Below are 17,253 nucleotides of genomic sequence, written 5' to 3'. Positions count from 1 at the left end.
AGGAAAAAAAGAGACTATTGCATTGCATTTGATTATATTGCCTTGTGTTTGAGTTTTGGGTGATGAGGATAGGCTGCAGGGGGAAAATAGAGATCAGACAGACCTGAAGCATGAAGGGTCACACAGTGATTTGTTTCTTCACTGGGCCATTAACTCAGCAGTAACTATCCCAGATGTTTTATTGGTTTAGAACCTGAATTTGAAAGGTTCTTCCTTAAGCTGTGATTCCTAGACTCACCAGGCTACAGCCAAAGCTATAATTTCCCACTAAAAAAAAACAAGACTCTTGAAAAACAAACACATCATAACTCCTGCACTGCCAATCTGTCTGAATCCAGGGTACTGCTTACAGGGAAGTATGTTAGCCCTTGCAGGAGCTGCTGACTGAAAATATGACTGCATTAGGGTCAGTGGTGCCTCAGATTCCAGGCATGCCTGGTGTTACCAAGCCACTGCTGGTGTGCTGCTAGGGAGAGTCTTCTCCAACCTGCTGCCTCTTGCCATCAGCTTCCTAAAGACAGTGAGCACAGACCCAAGCAGTTGGTCAAGCCACAACAGTGCACCCAGGCCTTCTCCATGCTTTGGGACAAAGGTTTGTATCAGAACCAGTGTGATCAGCAGGGCTAGGGCAGTGATCATCCCCTTGCACTCAGCACTGGTAAGGCACCTTGTCATGAGGAACCCAAATCTGGATACAGGATTCAAGACAGACATTGAGATGCTGGAGTGAGTCCAGAGAAGGGCAACAGAGCTGGGGAAGGGTCTGGAGCACAAGTGCTATGAGGAGCAGCTGAGGGAGCTGGAGCTGTTTAACCTGGAGAAAAGGAGGCTCAGGGGAGACCTTACTGCTCTCTCCAGCTACCTGAAAGGAAGTCATAGCAAGGTGAGGGTTGGTCTCTTCTCCCAGGTAACAAGTGACAGCATGAGAGGAAATGGCCTCACATTGTGCTGGAGGGTTAGATTGGATACCAGGAAAAAATTCTTTGGGAATAAAAGGTTGTCAAGCTTTAGAACAGGCTGCCCAGGGCAGTGGTTGACTCACCATCTCTAGGGAGGTATTTGTGTAGGTGTGGTACTTTGGGACATGGTTTAGTGGTGGACTTGACAGTGCTGGGTTAACAGTTGGATTTGATGATCGTAAGGGTCTTTTCCAACCTAAATGATTCTATGATTCTAGAACTCATCACACAAGAGGGTACCAAAGCCCATGTAAGATGGCCTCATCTCAAATTGTGATAGGGACTGTTGGCAGATGTTGGGCTGTGAAAACATCCCATAAAAGTTCAGAGATTACTTTTATTCCTTGAATTACCTTCTGTGAAGTAGTCAAGTAAGGTGAAGAGAAAGCAAGGTCAGAAGGCAGTTTTCAGACTGAGCAGGCACAGGGGCACCAGACCTTCACCAAAGGCACATGTAACATGAAGCTGACAGAAGAGACCTAACCACAGGCACAAATAAAATGCAAAATTCTTCAGCTTATCTTAATAAACTCTCAGACTGAACAGAGATAAGGGCAGACAGACCCACTGGCATTTTCCTAACAGTGGAGAGTGGTGAGGGAAAGCCCCACCATAGCCTCAGAGATCCTTCCTAGGTGACTGACAAAGTGTGTGAAGCCACACACTCTCCAAAAAGTAAAACATAAGCCTGTTTCGAGATGACAGTTCATTTTCTTATCTCTCCCTCCCCTTCATTTCCTCTCCTTTGCCTTTGGACCTGTCACAGTTCATATGGTAAAGATGATCTGCACCACTTGTGTTTAAGGGGATGTTTGGATCCCATAATGTGGTTTAAGGGCTTTCAGATAGACTTACTCCTGGGGCTGCCATGGAGGTTCAGATACCATCCTCAGTCACTGGAAGAGGGCTGAAGCCCAAAGCCCCTGTCTTGAGCATATCTAGCCATTCAAGATCTCCCCTCAGTGACTTGCAAAATAAAAATCCTAGGAACAATTAATTTCTTAAAGGCTCTTTTGCTTTAGAAGTAGGATAGGCATCATCAAAAGTCCACTCAGCACAGCTCAGCAGAACAAGAAGTGAACCATTGGCTACAGTTGATTGTAGAATGTCAGATCAGACTGCATCCACTGAAATAAGCACCTGTTTCCTCAAAGGAATGTGAACCCCTTAGGTGTGCCTGTGTAGGCAAGTCCTGTGTCACAGAGGAGTGATGGATAACCCCTGAAGCTGCTGGTGCTACCCAGCACACTGTGCAAGCAGGATTAACATCTGCCTGTTATAACAGGGGTTATAAGGCTCATTACCCAGCAGCTTAATGGAAGCTCACCCTGGCACACCAGTATCGATTTCAGCTCTCACTTGAGCTGGGATCTCACCACGCATGTGGTGTATGTACACCCCCAGGGAAAAAAGCCACAAGAGCAAAGGCAATTTCTGCCTTGATGGGATTAGCAGGCAGCAGTGCTATTAGCCTTCCAAGTCCCTGCCTCCCTCTTCCTCCCCAGTCAGGGCCTCCTTCTCCTAGGGTTTTGCATTTGGTCCTCTGTCTTGGTGTCACATCACACCTTCCCCTTACAGCCCCAGCAGCTCAAAGCCATCTCACTGAGCACAGTCAGTGCCTCTCTGCGCTGCACTTGGGCTGTGCTGGGAACAGCTCCTCTGCTTGCTTCATCAGACTCATACAAAACATGCTATCAGCACCTTGGCAGGCTCCTAATATCTTTGCTGGCAGTCTTTAATGGCCTCAGTGTCTTGTGAGGCATTTGATTCATCTGGTGACCACCAGGCTGCGAGGGCACGGGGTGCTCTCCCCCTTGCATCCCCTTCCTCACAGCAGATAAGAGCACAGCTATTTCAAAAGCAGGAGGGGAGATGAAAGCACTCGCTTCACAGTTCAGATGCTGCTGCCATTCCATAATTAACTTCACCTAAATTTTCAAAGGAACTGAAAAAAAAAAATAAAAGCTGTCCAAAAATCATTTCAAATCGCTCTCTCGCCCACGTTAGTCATCTCATTCTTGATATCAACATCGAGAAAAGAAAGTGGGGACTTTTATTTTTTTATAAGTATTATCCTTCAAAGCATTATCTTGGGATAAGTTTTCAAATGGCAGCATGAAAGGCAGCCAGGTCACACTCTTCTCTCTGTAGTTCCCTGTATCACTTTGGGCTACCTATACACTCAGGGTCAAAGTGACATTTTCCTCCCTCTCCTTTCCCCAGTTCCATTAAGCAAGAAATGTTGGTGCCAGCCATGTGACAAAGTGTTCCATCTGATAACTTGTGTCCCTCCCCTACACAGAGTGCAACTGCAGCTCACATCTTGAAACCAGCACTATTTACAGCAACCCAATTCCAATACACCCCAACTCCCTTCTGGGAGATATCCACAGTCCTCTTATTTGCTAACATAAAACATTCCTTTGTAGAAACCCACAGAAATACCTTCTCTAGGTTATGACCTAGCCTGGAATCTTATTCTAGAGCGGATTCCTCCTCCACACAAAGAGCTGTAGAGAATAACTCTTTCAATGAGTCTGTACAAATAACAGGGCCAACAAGCACCTAGAAGTTAGAAGAAAATAAGAAATTCAAATATTTATGTTTTTTTCATCATTGCCAAATTTTTTTTTTTTGCAAAAAAGAAAGAGAACTTCAAACAGTTACCTGCAGGTTCAGATTTATCTCTTCTGTTTTGGGGGTATTTCCTCCCCCCTTAATCTGCAAAAAGTCTTCTGTTAAACTGAATGGATTTAAAAGATCACAAATGCCTGGATAAGACAGAACTAGTGAGGGATCAGGAAGCTGAATCATGGAAGATGCAGATTCTCTTATTCCTGAAACTCATCTGGATGTGTCTTCCTGTCTCAGATATCCTTCCTTAAAAAAGCAGTACAAATCTTCCTCCCATCCCTGCAATGGATAACAAGGAAGAGAGAGAAACAAGAGTAATTAGTTGCTTGAGAGATATGACTTCAACAAAGCAGCCAAAGGAAGCTTCCTTCCTGAAGGAAGCTGACAGTCTAGAATGTTTTTCACATATTTCAGGTGTCAGATACCAACTTATGCCTCTAAACCCATAACAACAATTGCTTTCTGCTGTGAGTGCTGCACTTGCAGCTCCACTCAGGCTCACAGTGCAGGAATTTCTAACACTGACCTGCAGCCAACTCCTAGACACTGGCTTTGCTGATGGAGATCTGCTACATCTCTCAGATGCACAAGGTTGTTGGGTTTTTTTCTCCTGTAGAATCTCAGGTATGATTTTAATCTTACGTAATCCATGTCATAACCAGCATATTTTACATGACACCTTGGATATGTAAGCCAGCTCCTTTATTTCTGAGGCAGAGCACTCTCCAAATCCACTTTGGGTAATTCATTTGTTCTGCTAACTCCTCTGCTCTGCACACACTGCCAAGGGAGAACAATAAATACAGCAACAGATGCATGGAGAATTTTTGCTCTTGACTTTGCATCGTTATTTGAGTAAACAGAAATTAGCAAATAAGCAGCCAAATATCAACCATATTTCCTGCAAATACTGTGCAGCATCTAAGCACATTCTTATTCAGGTATAAGAGCTGGAACACTTAAGAAATGTCCAATGGATTTTCATATATATATATCTCAAACAGCCAACCTTACTGTCCTTCCCTTACCCCACAGCTCTGTAAGCTAGTGCTGCTTTGGATGAAGTGTCAGGCAAAGAACATTTTTCTAAGATAGGCACAAACAAATGAGAAGAAAAATCTACTCTGTCAAACACAACATAATACTTCTTCATCACTGTGCTGCAACATGACTCACATCTGTCAGGGAAATAGCAAATATTCCAAGCAAATGTAATAGATCAATCAGTGAGTCAGTCAAATTGCCACTGCCAAGGTGCTCCTCTAGAAGTGAAGCCAAGCTGTTTCTTCTGCTAGAATCATAGAATCATCAAGGCTGGAGGAGACCTCTAAGATCAAGTCCAACCATTAACCTGTCAATGCTGTAACCCCTAAACCAGATCCTCCAGGGTCACATCCAGAAGCCTCTTAAACACTTCCAGGGATGGTGACTCCACCACCTCCCTGGGCAATATCCCAGGGCCTGAACACCCTAACAGTGAAAAACATTGTTCCTAACATCTAATCTGACTCTCCTGCCTCAGCTCAAGGCCATTCCCTTTAGTCCTCTCCCTGGCAGGCATAGCAGGAGAGACATCCCCCACCTCTCTCCAACTCCTGTCAGGGAGTTGTGCAGAGCCAGGAGGTCACTCCTGAGCCTCTTTGCAAGGCTAAACAAACCCAACTCCCTCAGCCTTTCCTCATACAACTTGTTTTCTAGACCCTTTATGAGCCTCGTTGCCCTTGGCTGGACTCACTCCAGCATCCTTTGTTATTCTCACACAGGTGAAGGCTCTTGTTCTTTTGTGCTGAGAAACAGCAAAGATTTAAATTTGAAGGCGTTACAGGCTATGCTATCAAGTAATGAGATATGAAAGGTTTTACACCTCAGGGTAACTGAGAGGAATTAACCTTAGGCTGGAGCTACTAGAAAAAAAAAAAAAGGAAAAAAAAAAGCCACCTGTAGAGTGGTTGTTGGGAAGCATATAGGAAGTGATGGTGCCAAACCAGTGAATTCTCAGTCTTCTGCATGGTATCCAGCATCAAAGCAACTGCACTACTGAAACACTTTGTGACCATTCACACAAAGGATCAGATCAGCCACCAAACTGCTCTACCTCCTTCTCCAGTGCTCCCCACAACAAGGCTATAAGGAATACTACTGGGATTTTGGCAAGCAGAGAATCATGTTTCAAGTTTATCTATTCACAGTACGTTTGGCAGATAAACAGAAAAGTTAATTCCCCAGAGAAATCAATCCAGTACTTTTCCAAAGTGCTTTATGCAATATGCATACCCTCAACTTTGCTTTGAAAAGCAAAGAGGAGCTGTGAATTTCCACATGAAGATGCCTTTACTTCAATTAATAACAGCACATCATTTTGGACTACAGCTCCCCAAACAGTGAAAAGCTGCTTAGTTCTCCCTCCAATAGATAACTGAGGCTGACTGATTGAGACACTGCTTGGAAACCAGCAAGAAAAAGATGCCACACTCAGAAACCACTGCAGCCTATTTAATTTTTAAGGTGTAATAATTAAGATCTTTAAACAAATCAAAGTAGAGAGAATAAAAATGATTAATCAGGGAGCTTAGCTGGAGAGTATGCTATTTATTTTTATAAGCAGCTGTCTTCTGAATCAACATTTCTCAAGAATAGCTCTTGCTGGGATGTGACTGATTGAGCCAGCACAGAGACCTCAGCGTTCCCTTCCCTGCAGAGAGCCCATTCTTCAACAGCTCCATCTCCCTTGCACCATGGATCCACAGCTGTTTTGGGGCAGTTTGCCAGCATCAAACAAACATTACCATATGAGAATTTCAGTGAGGGCATGAGATTTAATTCACGATTTAATTGCTTTTGTGAAGGTAGCGAGTGGAGAAGGGTCATGGAACTGAAATAAGTCAACCTCTATATACTTAGATTCAAAGTTGCTAAGAGGGACTGGAGCATCTCCCCTATGAGGACAGGCTGAGGGAGTTGGGGCTGTTCAGCCTGGAGAAGAGAAGGCTGTGAGGATATCTGAGCAGCCTGTCAGTATCTGAAGGGGCTACAGGAGAGCCAGAGAGAGACTCTTTGCTAGGAACTGCAGTGACAGGACAAGGGGTAATGGGTTCAAACTGAAGGAGGGGAAGTCTAGGTTGGATGTGAGAAAAAAGTTTTTCCCTGTGAGGGTGGTGAGACACTGCACAGGTTGCCCAGGGAGGCTGTGGCTGCCCCAACCCCAAGCCCTGCATTGTCCAAAGCCAGATTGGATGAAGCCTTGAGCAACCTGGTCGTGTGAGAGAACATCCTGCCCAGGGCAGGGGTTTGGGACTAGATGATCTGTAAGGTCCATTCCAACCCCTAAAATTCTAAGATTCTATGAAATACGTGGACATAACATTTGAATCCATTCCCATTAGTCTGTGAAAACACCTCTAAAACATTAAGGAGGTACTTCTTAATAGTAATCTTTTGAGTGACAGGACTTGGACTAAAAGAGTGGCTATGATCCAGATGTCAAGTGAGTCTGGACTTCATGGGGCTGGCTGGTTCCCATTGTCCTGTCCTGCCATGGGACTGCAGCCAGACACACACACACTCCCTCCACAGAGCATCTCAACTTCAATCAGGCTCACTCATCTGGCACATGGATCACAGACCTGGAGATAAACAGGGCCATTGTTCTGGGAATATAAGTGGTGGGAAAGTGGCAAGCAGAAAGGAGAAGGTAGAAGCCAATGCTGAAGGCCCCTTAGTTCTGTTGTCCTGCCATGGGACTGCAGCCAGACACACACACACTCCCTCCACAGAGCATCTCAACTTCAATCAGGCTCACTCATCTGGCACATGGATCACAGACCTGGAGATAAACAGGGCCATTGTTCTGGGAATATAAGTGGTGGGAAAGTGGCAAGCAGAAAGGAGAAGGTAGAAGCCAATGCTGAAGGCCCCTTAGTTCTGTTAGTAAACCCATACACAGCAACCAGCCCAGAGCAGCAGTCTCTGCTGATGCCTCTAGAGCTTTGCAGCAAAGCAGGCAACAAAACACCACTGGTTCAGATGCCTCATCTTTGACAGTAGAAACAGAACACCCAAATTAGAACAAGAAATTATGATATTAAGCAATTTTCATTGGGATAAATATGGAGCCCTATGTATCAGTATATTTATACACATAGGTACATGTTGGTTTCCAATTCACTTTGTAACAAAAATAATGTTTAAAACCCATGAAGATTTAACAAAACTTAACACTGGATGCAAAAGAAGCTGTGAGAAGCCTCATGCAGGAGGCTATAAAGCTAAAACCACCAAGAGGTCATGAGACAGGAGAAATGCTCACTTGTGAACAGTATTAAAACACCAATTTTATTCAGGAATACAGAATACATTTTGTAAGATTTCCAGTTTACAAAAGTTTAAGACAAGGTTGGCTTTCAACATACAACCTCCCTTAAAGCATTTCTGTAACTTCTTCATTTCGAGTTGACAAAAATTCTCAAATCAGAACCAAAACCAAAGGACAAAAGAAGGCCACAGTTCTGTACTGGGATACATTCAGCTAGAATCCAGCACAGTATTGGAATTCTTTCTGCTGTCCATATTTTAGTCCATAGGTGCAATATAACCTTGTGTGAATAAAAAAAATATTTCAGATCTAGTAAGGACTAGAAAAGCACTTGTCTTACCATTTTAGTTCCAGGCAATATATGCAAAGTAGCTTCCAATAAGCAACAGTTAAAACCAGTCCTTGTCTCACCTGATCAGCAGGCTAAAAATCCAGCATTCCATTTTTCCTTCATTTATACAACTTTAAATATTCATTCCAAATCAGCATCACTGTCCCTCCATCCTTTTCATCGTTAATAGTTTTTCTTATCTACTAAAACCATTTGTCTTTTCTAAGATGTCTAAAAAAGTGCAGAGCACAAGATTAACAAGCTGCAGCATTAATTAAAACGAGAGTCATCATCTCTTCCCTCTGCCCAGCTTCAAAATCTATCACAAGGGCCCTATCAGCTGTATCAAAGTGAAGTGGTGTAAATAAAACTGATTTGACTTAAAAAGAGAGGATGAATGAATGCAGAGTTAGTTATAAATTGCAATGCACTCCGTGTTGTCTATGTCACCACAGACATGAGCCAAGAAAATGATTCACAGGCTCTCTTTGAAAAGCATTACTGCCAGTTTTCCATTGCCAGTACCAGAGAGGTAAATGGTAATTTGTCTTACAAGGAGCTTTGGATTACTATCAAGCAGAATCACTAATGGCTTAATTTTACAAACACAGCACTGATTACAGCAGAGGTTACAGACACTCCAAACTCCTGAAATGTGTTTGTTTATTTTTAACTGATCCAAACCTTATTTCCAACAGGCTAATCCACATTCCTTCCTTTACTTCAAGTAGTCATTTCTCCAAATTGTTTTGTTCAAATACACTGAGAAATACTCTGACCACCCAGGACAGATGTGGAAACCCAATTTGGCTCTGGAAGAAAACCTTAATTGGTTGTACTTTTGTAAGAATGAGTCTTTAAAATAACATCCATTTGCTTAAATATTAAGTAACAAGCAAAATCTCTTGGACAACTAACCTCAAACTAAAAGGTTAAGAGCAATTGCAAACAATAGGATGATCAATTCCAATTTTGCCTGCTACTGCAAAAAAATCCTACCATGTGGTATTGCATGAACATTTAACTTCAGCCTTACAAGCTGCAGGGTTTTCAATGAAATATTTAATTCCAGCAGCACGTTTCCCAAAGATTCCACTGAATAATGCAGCATATAACGCTGTATTAACACTGCTAGATGTGACACATCATAAACAATTTCTCTGTGATGCCACAGCAACTTCCAAAGAAACCAGTTAGCAAACTTGTTCTACAGACCAGAAGAGTGGAGTGAGATGAACCCTGCCCAAGTTTTAGTATGCCTTTTTGGAACAAGATACTGAACTTCTGTACTCCTCAAAGTTCAGTGGTTCACATGAGTAACAATAAAAAGGAAGACAAGACTTGTTGTTCTTTTTGGATCTTTAGAAAACGATATGTAACAACATCCAGAAATGCAGTTAGAGGCCTCCTGGATCAACATTCAAACAGAAAGGCACAATTTCCTTTTACGACTTGTGTTCGCAAAAACGAGAAGATTCCTGTACAAAGATAAATACACCCTTAGCTGGAAGGGAAAATGTCACACCGTTTAGAATGTTTTTTCCTTTTTTCTCTTTGTAAAAAGTCCAAATGGATTATCTTAATGCAAAAGTTTACATGAATATATACAACCTGAAAGAGTATCTTTTTTTAATATATATATATATATGTACATATATGACAGTGAGTGACACAGAAGGAAGAAGAAGCAGGCTGTGATCACTCTTTTCCCACTTCTTAGCAATGCAAGGCAATGTTTTTCAGATGCCATAGGCACATGGTATTTGGTTTGCACACAACCTGGAGGCTTAGAATACACATGGTGAGATACAGTCCCCTGTGGAAGGCTTGCTCGAAGGGTACTGAACACAATTTAGTTTCATTAATATGGCCTTAGGCAAGTTTAAAATTAAAAAAGATAGTTAATTCCAGTGAAACTACTGAAAAGTCTTCAATAGTATGTTTTCAAGTCCAACATAAAGATTTTAAAACTTCAAGAGAAAACCATTAAGGTTAATTCTGATAACACAGCACTCTTACAGAGGCCAAGCAGAACGTTAACAAAAGGCAAGAGGGACTACAGTTTCCCTCAGTTCAGGAGGAATATTGAAGTGCTGGAGCAGGTCCAGAGAAGAGCAACGAGGCTGGTGAAGGGACTGGAGCACAAGTGCCATGAGGAGAGGCTGAGGGAGCTGGGGGTGTTCAGCCTGGAGAAGAGGAGGCTCAGGGGAGACCTTCTCACCCTCTGCAACTCCCTGACAGGAGGTTGGAGTCAGGTGGGGCTTGGTCTCTTCTCCCAGGCAACCAGCAGCAGGACAAGAGCTCTGCCAGAGGTTTAGGTTGGTCATTAGGAAGAGATTTTTTATGGAGAGAGTGCTCAGGCATTGGAATGGATTGCCTGGGGAGGTGGTGGATTCACCATCCCTGGAGGTTTTGAAGATGAGACTGGATGTGGCACTTAGTGCCATGGTCTAGTAACCACGGTAGGGTTGGACTCGATGATCTTGGAGGTCTTTTCCCACCCGGTTGATTCTATGATTGTATGATACAGGGCCCAGTGCTCACAGGAGACACCTCTACACCTAGCTTTACTATGAACTCATTCATGTACTGGAATTTGAACTACCTGTAGAATAAATAACTGTCTATTGCCAATGACAACAGTTTGCCTATGAAGTTGGATGGAATCATTAATTAGCTGAATCCTGCTTTGTGAAGGACAGCACAATTATATTGCTTGAGTTCCCAGCAAAGATGTAATCTGACCCAATCTTCTATGTTATTTAACAAGGACCTAGAAGCATTTTCACCAGCACTGTTCAAGACAGGCTGGCTCAGCCTGCAATGAAAGGCTGCCATGAATCTGCTTCCAAAGTCAGCCAAGCCCACCAGCATTAGAATTCTCCAGCACTCCCCATCATGTTATCTCAGTCCTGCAATGATCTGTGCTTATAAATCTATCTGACCCCTGTCTCTTACATATCATGGCAATAGACTCCAGAACTAGAAATGAAAAATAAAACCCCACCAAAAAATTGAGGTGTATGTGTGGGAACTGACTCTGAACTTGAGTCATTCCACTACCTACACTCAAGCTCAAAAATTCTTCTCTTCCAAGCATATAACTTTGGGGCAAAAGAAGATACCTTAGAAAGACAGGGACTAAGAAAGCAGAAGGTGTGGGCAGTCAGCCTTCTTCATTTCCATTAAACAGCAAAGTCTGTTTAATGACATCGTTGTTTTACATGGCATGAGTGGGAAAGGTGGGAGAGACAAACATAAATAACTCTTCAAGGCCAATTTTCCCCCAGACAAGAGGAAGACACTGCATTGGTATCCTGAGCACAAGCACAGCACTGCAGTGACATTTAAATTCACAACTTCCTCCCTCTTGCCAGGCTGAATACCTTTACCTCTGAGGTGCACTCACACAGGTGATTCACCAAGGTGCACTGGAGCACACTTCACAGGAGACCATTCCAAGAGTTAGGACAAAACAGACATAAATAATTCTGGGTTTCTAGAGAAGTTAGAATTTCAACCAAATGAACACAAATAATGCAAACTCTGTAAAAAACCAATAAGATTATAGAAAATGAAACTCTGACAGTTTAGAATTCTAGTGGTGCAGTAGAACTAAACCTGTGTGATACTCCACATACATACAAACACACAGTATCACACATCTATCCATGCATGTATGTATAACATGCTGTAGACAGGGATAACAAGCCCAACACCTTTCACTACACAACCTGCTTTGAAGTATTTTACAAACAGAAAGCAGTCATTGACACTAAAGCTTTCTGTGCTGGGTGCTTGTCTCAGACTGGGTTTTGGTGCTGAATATTTAGCTGGAACAATCTGGGACATTTTATTTGGTTGGGTTTTTGTTTGTTTTGTTGTTTAGTTGTGGGTTTTTTTTAAGAGGGGACACATGGAGTAATGTTATTTTACCACATGGGAAAAGAAGTCTTACACTAATTTTTTGAGAAGCTTCAGTGTCTCTGTACCCAGCCTTGAAGTCTGACAGATAAGCCAACCTTTGTGGTGTTGCTGAGACAACCCATGCAAATTTGGCTGAGATATTAGCATCTGGGAAAAAACCCTTGTTTGCTCAGAGAGTTGTTGCATCCTCATGAGCTTAAAATTCCTCCACAGTGAGAATGTTCCAGGCCACAAAGAAAAGGGTCAAGTAGGATATTTTCTGCAAGTTGAGCACTGCCAATGGGCTAGCATTGGGGACCAGACCTCCAAACAGAAGAACTGCCTCTCATGTGCTTCAGTGACTACCAGTTGGCTCCAGGCAGTAAGAAAAAACAGCTGACACGTCGACAAGATGGGAGGCAACCTGAAAACAAGAGTCCTTCTGGCACAGCTCTTGTGTGCAACTTCTGTATATATTATACAAGCATGTATATACATTCATGTACAGTAAGCAGTCCAAGAAATACATCACATCAGTTCTTTAACACAGCACTGATGTTTCTCTTACTTCTCTGAACCAGAACTTGCTCACAGAAATCTTGTGGAGTGCTGATGTGACTCTAGGTTTAGCCCTCACAGCTCTGGCTTTGATGGGCCCAAAATGCTGAATTCAAATATTAACTTAGTGTGGATTCAAATCAAGTCATGGTTCAGGCACACATTCCCCTGAAACCTACTAGCCACAGCAGATTAACCCATATGGACCTGGTAAATACCTTCCTGCCCATCCCAAACACTGGAGCAGTTACACTTCTCTTTCAGCAATGTGGTTGAGCAGAGAATCACTCTGATCTACTGTCCTCTCAAGAAGAGTTCTGTGGCCATCTGTGCTGTCATGGATGGCTCTTGTCCAACTGCCAGATGTGCCCAGAGGACTTTCTGCCATGGGGATGTCTGTGCTTGCCAAGCTTCCCGTCCGAGATCGGTAAGGAGGAAGATCTGGCTGATTAGAGGATTCAGATTCAGAACAATAAGGTGGTGGAGGAAGGTCAAACCAAGGTGGTCTGCTGTAAGATACACAAAAGAGTAAGAAATTACTGAAAACAGTACAAAAGATAGCACATAGTACTCCAGTCATGGAAAAAACAACCAGCATTTTCTACCTTTTCAATTACGACACATATCAAGAGATCTCAGACCAGCCTATGTTATTGAGGTGATTTCAGCATATCCACACCATCACAAGGTTTCTAGTCAAGGTGCAACATAGCTAATTACATCCTGCTTAGCACTCCACACTTGGATTTAGGTGGGTATGGACTTCAAACAAAGCTGGCTCAGAGACAGCTGCAAGAGGTAAGAATTTTTCTGTATAACATTAACACCTGAGAAAGCACTTTAAAAGAAATAATGTAAGTGGTGGATTTACACCTATAGATAGTGATGTGAACACAAGAAAGCTCTAAGGAAACCACCATTAAGTGACAGAGATTAATGGCTTATGGTCTATGAATAAATAAGAGACTGAATTCTCCACATTGACAAATCACTTTTGCTGTCATGATATCACATGCAGAGCAATGGCTAAGTAGGCAAAGACAACATGAGTACTATGTTCAGGGAAACTGTCCTATGGTTCTGACAGCAAACAAAAAGGACTGAAGGGTTGAGCAGATTGATAACAGGTCCTGGGAGCAATTAGCTCTGAAATTGCTGATGGTTTGTATCAGCCCAGGTGAGAAGTGATTACAATCTGGACAGCTGCTCATTTAGTTGTCCTTACTAATGAAAAGATATTATGATGAAAGTCAACATTTAGACAAGGGATCTGTGGCCAAATGCAGCAGAGAATAGGAATGTAAATGATTATACCTTTATTGTTAGATCCCACAGTTTGTACTAAAAAATACCAACAGGGTGATAGTGAACAATCTGGATCATTAAAGTTTGTACCGTGATCTTTTATGGAGGGAGCATGTCTGTCTAGGAGTTTTGTTTGGAAAGACCTTACAGATAGAGGTTAAAATGAAGGTTAATGATCTACAAATAAAACCAATGTCATAACTATAAAAACATCATAAACCAAACCACACCCACCCACCAAACTTCAAAGCACTCTCAGCTATTTAAAATAAGAACAGTGCTTTCCATTTCAGAGTCCTGTTCTTTTCTTCTATTGGTAAAGGGAAAATAGTGCAGAACAGAAGGACTATACGATTTCTTTATGCAAGAATTGAAGACTTCTCACCTTTATATACTTATTATATATGAACAGGCAAATTGTGGGGGGTTTATGCTATGACCTCCAACTCAGCTGTTTTTTTTGCAAAACTCCAAATTCAGTTTGTAGGTTTTGATTTCAGGTTGGCACAGGATATCACTCCTAGACAAGGGATATATTTCTTTGCATTCTCCTGCCTTCCTCAACCTATCTACTACCAACAACACATGCTAAGAGAACATGAAACTTTGCCTCAAATCCCTTTAATACCAATAACAGTAAAGGAACCTGAGGACCATGCATTTATCATACACAGGAGGAGCTCAAACTTGCCAAAATCCGACCCTACGCACGTGACTCAAAAACAGGAATAAGTGTGGAGTAGCAGCACAGATTAACAGAGCTGCAACCAGTAGTATGAAACTTTGGTGAGCACAGAATTAGCTCCTGTATGTACCTTTGGTCGAGAACAGCCTCTGAATAGGAGGGTGGAGAGTCCAGGTCCACTGGCCTGTGGTAAGCCTGGTTGGACATGTACTGGATGCCGTTGTTGACGTTGTAGGTGACGCTGCAGTGGTGTGGGTGGTCGAGGACCACCAGCCGGGACAGCAGCACAGGATGCTGCAGGCGATGCACGGGTAGGGTCATGAGGTTGTTGCGCTTCCTCTGGTGATGCAGGACTAAGGCAAGGAAGGCCACCACCAGCACGAAAATGACAGAGCTGCCAATGATAGCATAGGTGATACTAGGGTAGTAAAGCAGCTGGTTTTCTGAGGTCACGTAATCTTGGCCACTGCCTGCTTCTGCAAGATAAAAGGAAAAGGAAACCTGAGGTTTGTTTTGATATAAAACTGCTTTTAGCCATCCTCACCTACAATACATGACAGCAGGTAAACTGCCAAGGAGAAACAAACTGAGGAAGAGGAAGATAAACACAGTGGTAGAAAGCACATGCACTAGAATGGGAGTATCTCCCCCATCCCTAACTATCAGTCATAACTTTTGTTTCCAGAGGTGAGACCCCCAGTTCCAAGCCATAACCACAGCACCTCAGCTGCACTTGGCAAAGCACACTAGAATCAGAGATGTAAAAAGCCCAATATTTACTTTTAATCATAACTTGCAGTGCAGTGAAAGTTTACATGGAGTTTCTAAAAAAAAAGGAGCAACTGCATCCTGTGCTCCACAGTTGTAACTGTCCAAATAAGTGCAGGATTAAACATAAAAGGCTGCTCAGTAATTGTTGGTTATTTGGATGTTTGTGACCAGAAGACCTCCTGCTGGAAAAAAAATTCAAAAGAATGTTGGAACAGCAAAACCAGCAATGTAACCCTGGTAGATGTGATCCCAGTAAGAGATGTGAAAGTCTAAAAGCAAACACTGCAATGAAAGAAGTGAATGGTAAAGAAAACCAAACAAAACCCTCACAGCAAACAAATAAACCAGGTTAGGATAGAACAAGATGAGGAAAACCATGAGCTGGGCTGAGGCCACAAAAGATCACAGAAGTAACCTTCAATTTGAGACAGAAATGATGAAGGAAATTGTTGAAATGGTCACTGAGTGGCAGGGAGCAGGAGCAGAAGCATGATCCTAAACAGCAGTGCTAGAGGGATGATCACAAGAGATGAGACCAGAAGAGAAGCTACAGTTGGATTTGTTCAGTCATGACACAGGAAAAGAAATTCCTGCCTGGGCTCTGAACCTAGAGAAGCAAAAAGGTAATGGAATAATGACTTTGAACAACATGTGAATGGGTCTTGAACTAGATGAAAATCTAATGAGAAAACACTATAAAAGGCAACAAAATACAAAAGGAGGAAAGAAGCTCAGAGAAGGAAAATGGCATAAACACACTGATGCCACTCTGCTGCATCAGTGGCCAGTGCCAGCAGCACAGCCACATTCCCTCAACAAAATTTCAGCCCCATGTTCACAAGGTCATGAAGCCATTAAGTACTGTTTTCTTTCTTTAGGCAGGAATTTCTATTTCTGTGCAGACTTCTTATAGTCTCAACAGAGAATACTATTCTGACAGAAGACATTCATCTACCTCTAAGAAAAATGAGGCTGTGTAAAAGCCAAATCAAACAAACCCAATGCAAAATGCACACAATTACAAGAGGACTATCCATTCATATTCTGAATTTCCTACTGCAGGAGGTTGGGACAGTAAATGTCAGGATATGATTTTCCTGCTTTTTCCTATCAGCTAACACCGATTTTGGCCATTCAGAATTGGAACAGGGCCACTAATATATTTCTCTAGCAACAGAAGAATGAAATATATACCAACTGTGTCCAGCAAAATAGAAGAGCTTTCCTCAAGCACCCACTGTTCTGCACCAAGATGCTTCAGGTATCTCAATATTTGATTTTGGTAGTTCACTTTCATGGCTGAACACCAAACTGCATTTTCCAGCATCACTATAAATATCTTTTGTATTACTTAGTAAGATAAAACAATATAAAATGGCTAATCCTTCAAAAACCTCTATTTTCAAGGATAGATATATTAGTAAGAAGGGATGAGATGTGAAAGAAAGACAGTAACAGAACCAAGAGAACATGATTTCTTCACTAAGAGGGTGGTGAAGCACTGGAATGGGTTGTCCAGTGAAGTAGTGAATGCCCCATCCCTGGAAGTGTTCAAGGCCAGGCTGGATGGGGCTTGGAACAACCTGGTCTAGTGGAAGGTGTCCCTGCCCATGGCAGAGGGGTGGGACAAGATGATCTGTAAAGTTCATTCCAAGCCATACCATTCTATGATTATAGGATTATTGGTCCTGCAACCAACAACAAAAACTCCCACTCAAATAGATCTGTTTTACTGATGATGCCACCTTAACCACAGACCACAGCTGGGCAATCCCAGGCACAGCTACAGGTT

General features: G+C 42.5%; 1 protein-coding gene across 1 annotated transcript; it reads right to left on the bottom strand.

Moving 5' to 3' along the window:
* Positions 1-12,947: 12,947 nt before the first annotated feature.
* LOC103807485 (low-density lipoprotein receptor class A domain-containing protein 3-like) lies at positions 12,948-15,166 on the bottom strand (the record flags this gene model as incomplete). The annotated part of the gene is made up of 2 exons (XM_009080212.1): positions 12,948-13,209; positions 14,821-15,166. Coding segments are annotated over 2 exons (608 nt in total), but the record flags the coding sequence as incomplete, so codon positions are not given.
* Positions 15,167-17,253: the final 2,087 nt, after the last annotated feature.

This window comes from Acanthisitta chloris, unplaced genomic scaffold, assembly GCF_000695815.1.
Source record: "Acanthisitta chloris isolate BGI_N310 unplaced genomic scaffold, ASM69581v1 scaffold12778, whole genome shotgun sequence".
NCBI lineage: Eukaryota > Metazoa > Chordata > Aves > Passeriformes > Acanthisittidae > Acanthisitta > Acanthisitta chloris.
Note: the sequence above shows the minus strand (reverse complement) of the source record. Positions and strands in the feature narration are given on the sequence as shown.